Source organism: Dryas octopetala, chromosome 2 (genome assembly GCF_963921425.1).
Source record: "Dryas octopetala chromosome 2, drDryOcto1.1, whole genome shotgun sequence".
Lineage (NCBI taxonomy): Eukaryota > Viridiplantae > Streptophyta > Magnoliopsida > Rosales > Rosaceae > Dryas > Dryas octopetala.
Window position 1 is genome coordinate 19389295 of NC_141367.1, and position 11476 is coordinate 19400770.

General features: G+C 36.4%; 2 protein-coding genes across 3 annotated transcripts; both read left to right on the plus strand.

Annotated features, from left to right (window-relative positions):
* The first annotated feature begins 31 nt into the window (after positions 1-31).
* On the plus strand, positions 32-9648 carry LOC147293801 (RNA-binding (RRM/RBD/RNP motifs) family protein). 2 transcript variants are annotated; one of them, XM_086230742.1, is made up of 10 exons: positions 32-220; positions 940-2487; positions 2608-2745; positions 5992-6063; positions 7240-7281; positions 7414-7503; positions 7725-7832; positions 7946-8038; positions 8389-8468; positions 8559-9648. In XM_086230742.1, exons 2-10 carry the CDS (start codon positions 1072-1074, stop codon positions 9310-9312), a joined length of 2793 nt encoding a protein of 930 aa, XP_086086868.1. In that variant the 5' UTR covers positions 32-220; positions 940-1071; the 3' UTR covers positions 9313-9648. The 2 variants fall into 2 exon arrangements, with proteins under 2 accessions (XP_086086868.1, XP_086086869.1); XM_086230743.1 differs by having other exon boundaries at positions 940-2160.
* Positions 9649-10130: 482 nt separating this feature from the next.
* PRPL28 (Ribosomal L28 family) lies at positions 10131-11424 on the plus strand. Its single transcript, XM_086230745.1, has 2 exons — positions 10131-10435; positions 11096-11424. Exons 1-2 carry the CDS (start codon positions 10204-10206, stop codon positions 11326-11328), a joined length of 465 nt encoding a protein of 154 aa, XP_086086871.1. The 5' UTR covers positions 10131-10203; the 3' UTR covers positions 11329-11424.
* Positions 11425-11476: the final 52 nt, after the last annotated feature.

Consider the following 11476-nt stretch of genomic DNA (forward strand, 5'->3'; position numbering starts at 1 on the left):
CTTTTGTTGTCAATTGTCATAAAGGCTCTCACAGCTTACTGAGTGGATAAACTTCCGGGCTCTCTAGGTTTTCCCTTTTTTTCTAATTTCCCAAATTGATAAAATGTTTTCACTCACTTCCACTTAGAACTGGCGCTTCCGCTTATTGCCGCCAAAGCCCTTCATAACTGTACACAAGCTCTCCCAGCCTCTCCTTCGCCGCCAGATCTTCGTCCCAAAGGTACACCCCCTACTTTCACCATATTCTCCTTTTTCCTTCCTCATTTTTCATATTAATTGTGTTTTGCTCTATTGGGTTGTTAATAGAATGTTCTTCTGCAATTGAGCTTGGGTGTAACTGGGTTCTGTAATTCTGTTGCCTACTCCGTTTGGTTGATGAGAAAACGGAGAATGGAAAACTATAAATGGGATTTTGTTTCAACTAAAAAGAAAAAAATGGGATTTTGTTTTATGTAAGTTTAAGCAAAAGAAATAGGCTCAAGTGTGCTAATTAATTATCTCATAGTCAGTGAGTGGACTGTCAAGATTTTAGTTTTCTTAGGTTCCATTTTGAATTTTGAATATATGGGATGCAACTTTTTCTTCGTACATAATGGTAATATAGACAAACCCTTAATGTTCCGTACCCCTCTGTTGCAACTTTTTGTCTTTGATTACATAACATTAATGGGGGACACTGTGGAATGCAAATTCTGCTTATTATCGTGCATGTAGCTGAGTAATTTGTCACATGATACAGATATACAAGAAAGAAATGCACATCTTCTTCACTATGTAGTTTGCATGATGTTATAATTCTTTACCTATTCCGGTCTTCTTCGTAGTTTAGGAATTGGCTGCAGCTTTTGACCATTCTGTTCTGCATTTAGTCAGGGGATAAATTTTTTTGATCAACATTGGTCTTTGCTAATATCTATTGCATTTTTTTTTTTGGTGCAGTGATATTCACTTTGACATATCCATAGCAATCAAGGCAGCAGTTGACCCCTTTGCTTAATGGGTTAGCTGTTTCCCAGGCTCTATTTAGAACCTCAGAAATTATTGTTTCATTGCTTTTTTATATTGGGCAAGATGAGCACATCTAGTCGGAAACGAGAAAGGAATGGAAAAAGTAGTGGGATTTCCCTGCATAACCATGATGAAGAAAGTGCTGCTAGGACAAGGCCTTTCAGCATTGAGGAGATTATGCTTAGGAGAAATACCAAGAAGTTATCTGATAATGTCATAGAGGAAAATGTGGATATAGGGCATATACCAAGGGAAGATATTGTGGAAAATGTTTCAGATCGTTTTGAATCTGAAAGGGGTTACAGACACCATAAAGATTTGCACTCTGTTGTTGAAAAGCCTGTCTCAGAGGAGCCAGTGAAGGCAAGTTCCAGAAAGAAAGACACGTATAATTCTAAGAGTACTAAAGACTTTGTTAAACAGAAAGTTAGAGGAATCCATGCGTCAGAAAGTTTGAAGGATAAACCAAATAGAGATACAAGCACTGAAACTAAAGGAGGCAAAACTGACAAACATGTACATGGTAGGAGAACAATTGACAAGCGCTCAATTGATAATTTTCAAAATGAATCTGTAAAGAAGCATTCAAGGGATTCAATAGGTAAGGAGAGACATGTGGACCAAAGTAGAGGAAAAGCTGAAAGAGAAAGCAAGAGAAAGTACCTAAACGAAAATGATAATAAAATCAGAGACAGAAATGCTGCAAAGAAACATGATCCAGGGAAACATCATGTTTTAGAAATTTCAGAGAGAAAGGAGAGGAAAGAATCATCAAAATCAAGTTTTGAAGAATCAAGGCTGAAAAGGGGACGGTCTAGGAGTAGAGACCGTGAGGATAGACATAGATTTAGTTCTCTTTCACCAAGGGTACACAAATATACATCAAATAATTTGGGAATGCGCAGTGAGATATCTTCACATTCACTCAAAGATAGCTCGGGAAGACAGCATTCTGATATTGACAGGAGCAAAGTATCTAGTAATGGTTCAAGTAGCCACCATCGGCGACATGGTGGGCCTGCAACTAGGCTTGGTGGCTATTCACCTAGGAAGAGAAGAACTGAGTCTGCTATTAAGACTCCATCCCCACCTGATCGTTCACCTGAAAAGAAAAGTGCTAGGTGGGATCTACCCCCTGCAGCGACTGACAAGGTATTATCTGGTTCAGTTGCTTCTCTTTTTCATTCATCAAACAGTAATGTGTCCTCAAATGTACATGAGATGGCCATTGCTGTTGCTGTTGCTTCGACTACTAGGAAATCTCTTCCTGGGGTTTTTCCTAATTCTTTATTGACTAAGAAGAATGCTTCCATTGACTCCGTCCAACTAACACAAGCTACCCGGCCTATGAGGAGGCTTTATGTAGAAAATTTTCCATCTTCAACCTCTGAGAACACTTTGGTGGAATGTCTTAATAATTTTTTGTTGTCTTCCGGTGTTAATCATATTCAAGGAACACAGCCGTGCATTAGTTGTGCGGTAAGTGTGTAATTGATTTTGAACATGTAATGTTATCCTTGTAATACATGTAATGTTATATTTGTAATACATGTGCGTATGGTTCTGGGATGCGGCATGACTTAACTATTATATTTGCAGATTAACAAAGAGAAGGGGCAAGCTATTGTGGAGTTTCTTACGCCTGAAGACGCTTTGGCTGCTCTATCTTTTGATGGCAGTTCCTTCTCTGGTTCCATTCTCAAAATCAGGCGCCCCAAAGACTTTGTGGAAGTGGCTGTAAGAATGATAATTATAACGTTTTATTTATCATTTCATCATTGCTTTATACTGTTTTGTGTTGCTCATTAGTTGTTTGATCATATCCTTTTGATATATGATCTACAAAGTTATGTTGCTTGAATTTGATATTGTTCTTTTAGCTGGTCAACACTTATTTCTCTCTGTTTATCCATTGATAATGTATCCACTGATTTCTCAGTGGAATTCTTGTCTTCTTGTGCTGTTTTTTTTTTTTTTTAATTCTTTAGTATCTCACACATTTTTGGGGTGACTATTCAGCTACACTACGAGTTGATATATTTTTTTTATAAGAAACAACTCTTATTAGAAAGAAACAAAAGATACAATACAGTGGATAAGGTATCCACTACTTTTTACCTCTTAAAAAACCTACACAAACAACAAAGACAACAAACCACACAAACCCAAAACCCGCAGAAGAGTAATACAATTCTTAATACAAGTTGGTCCAACTGTTATCCAGCTTTAGTGTCCTGGCAACAAAAGCCAATTCAATGTCATTTACCTCTCATTGAGGAAGGTGTTTCACGTGATGACCAAAACTTAGCAAAATCAAACTTGATGAATCTACAATTAATTTTGATCTTGAGCCCTAATTGACTTGGTGCTTATCTTTGAGGGGCTCAAGGGTCTATGGGAAGTCTGCAGCCCTTTAAGCCAGCATGTTGTGTAATAAACTTGGGAACTAGCCTGTCTGCCTGATTTTGCCTGATTTGTCCCGAGTTCCTGACCCATGGTTTCTGACATAGAGAATTCTGTAAAAAAGAACAGATATAAGTTTTTCTTTTTGGCCAGTGAATAAATATATTTTTAGAGACACATCTTATGCTAATTTTTGGACAATAGTTAGGCTGGAGAATGGGACTGTTTGGAAGTGAAAAACTCCTCTTTTCTGTGCTTGGCAGAGTTGAAGAAGTACCTTTTTCCCAAACTTCAAGCACCAGAGCTAATGGCTTTCCAATCTTATGTTCTTTACTTGGTTTACCATAGGAAAACATCTGTTGGAAATGTCATGTTCTATAAGCATTGATTGAGGAGATTCTGTTCTCACAAGATTCACCAGAAGAACGTAAGATATAAATTCTGAATATGTTAGCTTCTTCATAAGGCACACGATTTGGCATATAGTGCTAAACTTTTATACATATGGCTTTAAAACTACAGTATCTGATGAAGTGATTACTTTGGTTTTTTAATCTATACATGCCTCCCTCACCTCTCGTTTTCCTTATGCAATTGGGAGGGATGGATGAATAGCAATGCAAGTATAAACAGAGCCTTCATATCTGTTTGAATTTATTCCTTTTTTCAGTCCCCGGTCCTTGCACCTTTTGTAGATGATGGGGTTCTTCATAGAGACACATCCTTAGAACTAGGATTGGTTCTTAGCTGTGAAATTTTATTTGGTGGTATTTTTGGTTTTCTAAGGTGCCTTATTATTTTTGCACCTTGGAAGCAGAATCAAACTTGCTTGTTAAATTTAACACTGGGATATGTTACTGTAGCTTCAGAACCTTTCTATTGTACATGGAATAATGTATTTGCCCTGTTGCGTAAGATTTTTTCTGACTGTCATGTTGGAATCTCTTAAATAGGGTGTTTATGTTGGGTGTGTCGTAATTCACATTCAGGACGGTGATGAAGCTGACTCCTAAATAAGAAGATTTCCAGGTGTAGTGACAAATTTGGTGTGCTTGCAGCTTCTTCTCTTGATTTGGTTATGGGTCACTGATATAGGCTTTTGGACACTAATATTTAATGACAGGTTTACGGTGTTTGCTTTATTTGATGTTCAACATTTAAATTGCATTTAATAGTCTCTTAGGACTCTCATTCCCAGTGGTATTATATGCTGCTTGAATTTCCCAATGGATGTGCTTGACTTTCAAGTCAATTTAAGCATCAGTAATTGTCATGTGCTGATAAGCTTTCATCCTTGTCACAATTAGCATGTTGTAATAAGCTTCTTTTGTAGTGTTCTTGAACCTGTTCTTCTTAGATTTCTGTTGTCTATGGAATATTTTTCTTAGCATCTCAAGACATAATTGAAAAATATAACATGCTTTGAGGAGTATGAGCTTCATGTTGTCACCTCGATGCTTTTTTCTAGATTGTTTAGTTAGTATAATGATAAATTCAAATACCATTATGTTCTTAAGATGGAAAAGATTGAAGCCATCCAGTTTTTCTAGCCAACGTGGCCCTAGTTTAACTACAGGAAGTGGGGTACAGACAATATTATTACACTTACTTTTTATGTGGTTATCTTTCTAATATGATTTATGGGCTAGGGAATCTTTTGTCAGTTCTGTCTGTGCTTCTGATGTGTCTCACCTTCATATCTAACAAAATTACTCAATCCTTATCAGTGTGACTTTTTGTCTTTGTTGCATGCCTGCATGAGAACAAACTATTGGGTCCAAATTTGTCTCCTGTAATTTTTATTTGTGTTACCTATAGGCTTCAGCTTATTTTCTTCTCATGGATGCACTATAGTCTATCTTAGAGATATAACACTTGCAGCAACTTCCTTAAATGTCTGAGAGGTCGCTAGTCTAATATTTTTATTTTAATAACCATTTATTTGAAATTAGCTTCCACTTAAATTTATCTGTTATTCTCGGATGCTTATTGGTATTCTCGCAAAATTGATTGTCTCATTGTGTTGACTCCGTGACAAAAAAAACCGAGAGGCTAGGATAGAGGACATATTTTCAGAACTAACCGGGAACGGTTTCTTTCGTCATCTCTTTCAAATGTTTCATGGGTTCATTACATTTTTTAATGGAACCATTAGCACAAGATAAAAGCGCTGCTTACTGTTTTAGATTTATGGCTTCCTACTTGGGATGTCAGTTAGTGGGTCAAAGATAAAAGACCATGTTGAATTTTGTTTGCCATACCAATTTTTAGAATCTGTATATGATTGTTGAGTTTCAATCCAATTAAAATCCAAATATGACCAAAAAATTAATCATAATAAAAATTATTTATGTTTTATGAATAATGTCCTTTTAATAAAAAATGTAACTGGAGTCAGAAGCTTTAATTTCATTAAATTATTAGCTTGAATTCCTACAATGTGGTTATGCTCTTCTATGCTGTAAACATAAACTATTTTTGGTTGAACTACTACTTTCTGCTACTGCTTTGTGAATTCTGAGGTATGTTGTGCTTACTATCCATGGAGCAGGTTTTCAGACAGTTGCTATTTTCATGCAGACTGGTGACACGGAGAAATCAATGGCTGCAGTTGAGACAATAAGTGATGTTGTGAAGGATTCGCCTAACAAGGTACGTTGGGGAAGTAACATATAGTAATTGTATGTTTAACTGCTGTTACCATAAGTTTCAGTTTGGCTGCTTTGCTTACAATTCCTCACATATTCATGATAGTGGAGAGAGAGTTTTGATAATTGGTCTCATTGCTTTCCTGGATTTATTCTTTATAGTTGACCTTTCTTTACTCTCTACATCATTGGTAGAGTGGGATTCTAACTAGCTTAAGTTATTGATCTGTTGAATGTTATTTTTAAAAGGTCAGGTTGTGCTTGGGGAGGACCCCAATGAGGCGGTTCAGAATACTCTATAGATAATTCTTAAGAGTCTTGTTCATGCCAGAAAAGTGTCCTGCTTCGATTTGAAGTGCTTTGAATTACTGTTTTTCTACATTTCTTGCTCTTCTTGGTTTCCATGATTGAGTACACTGAGCCCTTGCTAGGTTTTTATGGAGAACCCTTATCTATAGTCATTATTGTGTAATTAAGATAGCCTGTAGGATGTTTGATAAGTCAATAAATGATGGATCAAGCAGGCTTTGAGATGATAAGAAACTTGCGCTATTTTATTAAGAGCAGACAGAGAACAATGTGGTTCACTGATGTCGTTCATCATTCACCTCATTTTCTTTGCAGTGAAAGCTTTTTTCAGTTCTGTAATGTTTTAGAAAACGTGAAAACCTTAAAAAGGTAGCAAAAAGGACTCAATCGTTGTTCATTGCCTATATGGTTCATGAGCTTATGTGCTTGTTGGTTAACCTTGCAATGAAGAGGACCAGTAATGACTACAATTGCAAAACTGTATTTTATCCTTCAGTTCTTCAAAAATGTTTATCATACTTCTAAGTTACTTTTGTGGGTGTCCTAAGCTAGACAATATTTGTAGAAGTATCTTAAAGATAAATACAGGTTACCAAGCATTGTTGCCATCAGCATTATGACTACTTTTAGTATTGGTGAAGGCCTTTGTGGATTACCATCGTTGATTCTTTTTTAATGTACTTACGTTGAGGTTGCCGTGTTGGTTATTGGCTTTTCCTACTAATATTTTCAACTTCAGATCTAAGTTAGTGCCAAATATTATCTTGTTGTTTGAGTCTAAACTGCATGTTGAATGCTGTGATATGCTACTTGCCTTGGTTGATAACCAGAGCTTCTTTCATGTTTTTGATTTTTTCCCATATTGCTGCAGATTTTCATTGGTGGAATTTCAAAGGCTCTTTCATCGAAAATGGTAATATTTGCTGATGTTTATAATGCATTTAGTTCTCTTTCCCTACCAAAATCGCATCTCCTCTTTTGATTTTATCTTTTCCTGTGTTCATCTAGCTCTTTACTGATTAGGCCTTTCATGCTGCTTTTCCAGCTTATGGAGATCGTGAGTGTCTTTGGACCTTTGAAGGCATACCACTTTGAGGTCAATGAGGAACTTAATGAACCATGTGCTTTTGTGGAGGTAATGAAGCAAATATACAGCTCTTGTTAGTTTTTGTTTGTAGTAAATTCTCTGGAATGCGTCCCCTGTATATGATTGCTATATCTGACTGTAATATTGCACTCTTTTATTCATCTTTTTACATGTTTGTAAATCTCTCTCTCTCTCTCTCTCTCCCCCCCCCCCCCCCTCCCCCCCTTTTCTTTTCCCTAACCTGAATTGACATCTGGATACTGAGTCAGTATGTAGACCAATCAGTTACTCTGAAAGCTTGTGCTGGTCTGAATGGTATGAAATTGGGAGGGAGAGTGCTAACTGCGGTTCAGACAATTCGTAGTGCATCATCCTTGGTACTACCCTCTTCCTTTTTCAATCAAAATGTGATATTTAATCTTACTTTCGTTATTTGTGTCTGATATTTTACATGGAGATGTTTACTAATGAAAGAATCAACATATGCTAGGAAAATAGTGGAAATGCGTCATTGTATGAGATCCCAGAATATGCAAAGCCACTTCTCAAACAACCGTCGCTGGTCTTAAAGCTTAGAAATGTGGTATGGTCTTTCGTGTTTGATTTTATTTTTATTTATAGGGGGTAATTGACTTGTCTTTTATTTTTTGCTACGAAGAGAATTTTTTTTTTTTTTTCAAAAAATATTGTCAAATGATCATTTCAGACTTGTCTTTGCCTTCATATTGAAGTCATAGAAAATAGGAGGATAAATGAATAAATAAATATAATAATATGTGTGTACATTGAAGGAACTGATACCACAACTTTTAGCTAAGAGAAAACAGAGAAAAAAAAACCAGTATTACTATAGTTTTGGGTTTAGTAAAACGTATAGTTTATATGGATATCATTCTCCTCATCCTTTTTTTTTTTTTTTCCTATGTGAATTAGTTCAATCTAGAGCAGATTTCATCGTTGTCTGGACCAGAAATGGAAGAAGTTCTGGCTGATGTGCGATTAGAGTGTGCCAGGTCCAAGAGAACTTTAATTTCAATTTTTCTTATTTTTTGTTCTTCTTTTTCTTATACTTGAATAAATCTCAAGGCCCTTTAATCATGCAGGTTTGGCACCGTTAAATCTATAAAGATGGTCAAGCATGACATGGTCACGACAGGAGCATGTAGAGATGTCAATGATATAGAATCTGGAGGGTACTGGCAAAACTTAGGGTCCGAAGACAATGGAGCAAAAACAGACACTTTGGAAGAACATATTGATAATGAGTCCAGGGAAACTAGTGGAGTGGAGTTTCCAAGCGATGTCAAAGAAGTTAAAGAATATGAAGCCACAGAAGGTAACTGCCTTAATGATGATAAGCCTGCAGATGATTTTATAGAGGACAAATCATGTCAAATTGGTGAACTTGATAAAAGTATCGAAATCCAAGGAAGTGAGAAGCTATCTAATAGGGCTGAAGAACTCCCCAACCAGCCGAACAGCATAATAGATGCTTCTGAGTGTTATGATGGTAAGGTTACTGAATTCAGCGTCGTAAACAAATCAATGGCTGAAGAGGGATCAACTTTAGAAGAAGCTGATGATAAGAAACAAGAAGCTTTTGCTGGAAAGGATGGCAGTGTTGGAACAGAATCAGATGCTATCGATAAGATTGAAACTAAGGAACAGGATAATGGGAAGGTGTATGATTATGATGTTAGAAGCATATTTGAGCCAGGGTGTGTTTTTGTGGAGTTTGGAAGAACAGAAGCCTCTTTGATGGCAGCACATTGTTTACACGGACGTGTTTTTGAGGATCGGATTGTGACAGTGGAGTATGTTGCGCTTGATCATTACAGGGCTCAGTTTCCAAATTGACCACGTTGGCAGGGGCAGAACATACAACTATACAAAGTGACTAAGAGACCCCAATCATGGCCTCTGCAAGCTTCTGAAAAAAGGATATTCAATATATGTTATAGAGAATGCCATGTTGAGGATATGTGTCACTTGTAAAAACTGTCTTCTCTTCTACTCTAATCATCAACATTACTGAGATTCTCTAAATTGAAATTCTCTAACCATTCAAATGCTTCAGAGATTTCAAGTAGGAAAAAAAAAATTAAGTACTTACGAAACACATAAAAAAACTTCAAGTAAAAAAATAAATAAATAGTCTTTCGAATAACAATGTCAGCCTCTTTAGAGCTTGTAGTTTTTCTCTTAATACTTATCATCCATATTTTTATCAGATAGCCTTAATTTTGTATACAATTAAATCAAACTAGAAAATTAATATTTAAGAATTGTGTATTACACAAAGTTATTTATATAATTTATTTACATGTTATTTTGTAGAATGTTAATATACAACTACAAAAATAAAAAATACGATGATTATTGTTGGTGGGTGTTTGAATCATTTGTTGTATTTCTTTTTTGGGTTTTTCTCTCAAAGACCTTTAATACAGTAATTGAAATCTAGTAAAATAAATAATTCAATACGAAATACATATCAAAGTTCAGATTTTTTATATGAAAATATAAAAATGTATTTGATGTAATCAACCTAAAAAGTAGAGATGTTATGGTGTCTCTCAGGTTTGAGCCCACTCAAAAGAAATTGGAGGCCTGGTGCGTAGGCTAAGCCCAACACACCCAAAGCGCACGCTATAGCCTTAGCATTCCAAAACCAGAGGCTTCAATCCGTTTTCAGAAAACAGATAAGAATTTGATAACCAAGAGAGAGTGAAAAACTGAACAACAGCAATGGCAGCTTCGGCAACAGCGGGTGTGTTTTTCGGAAACACTCGCAGTCTATGCTTCCGTAGAGCAGAGTCTTCCAAGAAATCGCTGCTGGGTTTTAAAAATGAACCAGCTTCGGATATTCGGTTCGTTACCAGTCAGCTGAGTGGCATCAGAATCTCCTACGACATGTCGTTTCAGCTGCCCAACCCCATCTCCGCTCCTTCCCTGCCTGCCCTTCAGCCCATCGTTGCCCGTAATTTCTCTACCTTGTGTTTCCCATATTTTCTCTGTTCTTGTTTTCAGAAAACACTTTTTCTTTGAAAAAAAAAAATGCGAATTATGGTAAGCAATTTTCATTTGTTCTTAACTAGATAAGTTTGAGTACTTAGAAACTTTGATATACATTTGTGTAAACTTCAGTGATAGTTAAAGGTACAATTGGGGCTGTGGAAGTGGTAGAAACTTCATTCTTTTTAGCCCAAAAAGATAGTTAGTGAGCAAATGTTTTACATGTTTAGAATTTGATGTGCTGATAAGATGAAACTTAACCAATTGTTTCCTTTCTTTGTTTTGGGGTTGCATTTGATATGTGCCATATATGGGTACAAATGCATTTCCCATTTATGCTCTTATCTGCTTCTTATATGATAGTAGGGTGCTGTGGGGGATAGAGTAATTTTCTCGTACCAACTAGTCCAACAATGGAATCATGTCAATCTGCTGTTTTGATTGACAATTTGGTTGCCAGACTGAAAAGTGAGCATGACTAGGGATATTATCCAAGTGAACAAAATGAGAAGATATATTATCCACCTTGTACTGATCATATTTCATGCTCATTTGGTCATTATTTATAACTATTTGTTAGAATGATGGGAATTGATTTACCACACGATTTGTTTAACTTCCTTAGGTAGAATTTGTCCTTTCACTGGGAAGAAAGCAAACAGGGCAAACAAGATTTCCTTCTCAGCCCACAAGACCAAGAAGTTGCAGTTTGTGAACCTACAGTACAAGAGGGTTTGGTGGGAAGGTGGGAAGCGCTTTCTTAAACTGCGTTTGTCAACCAAGGCATTGAAGACCATCGAGAAGAATGGACTGGAAGCCGTTGCCAAAAAGGCCGGTATAGATCTTCGCAAGTTGTGATACTTGGTTTAGTTGTTTCCCCCCTTTTGTTCTGTTGTAAGCAATGCCTATATCACTATATTTTATTCTAACCATTTACTTTTTGTTTCTGTTTTACCCCACTATTCTCTTCGATCTTCGTTTTAGTTTTTATTGCTACAGCCTACAA

Excerpts from the sequence above, each read along its gene's own strand:
- LOC147293801 (XM_086230742.1), top strand. The coding sequence starts at position 1,072 with ATGAGCACATCTAGTCGGAAACGAGAAAGGAATGGAAAAAGTAGTGGG. Across the intron at positions 7,833-7,945 it reads TTCGTAGTGCATCATCCTTG|GAAAATAGTGGAAATGCGTC; the intron begins GTACTACCCTCT and ends AACATATGCTAG. Across the intron at positions 8,039-8,388 it reads TCTTAAAGCTTAGAAATGTG|TTCAATCTAGAGCAGATTTC; the intron begins GTATGGTCTTTC and ends TATGTGAATTAG.
- PRPL28 (XM_086230745.1), top strand. The coding sequence starts at position 10,204 with ATGGCAGCTTCGGCAACAGCGGGTGTGTTTTTCGGAAACACTCGCAGT. Across the intron at positions 10,436-11,095 it reads CCTTCAGCCCATCGTTGCCC|GTAGAATTTGTCCTTTCACT; the intron begins GTAATTTCTCTA and ends TAACTTCCTTAG.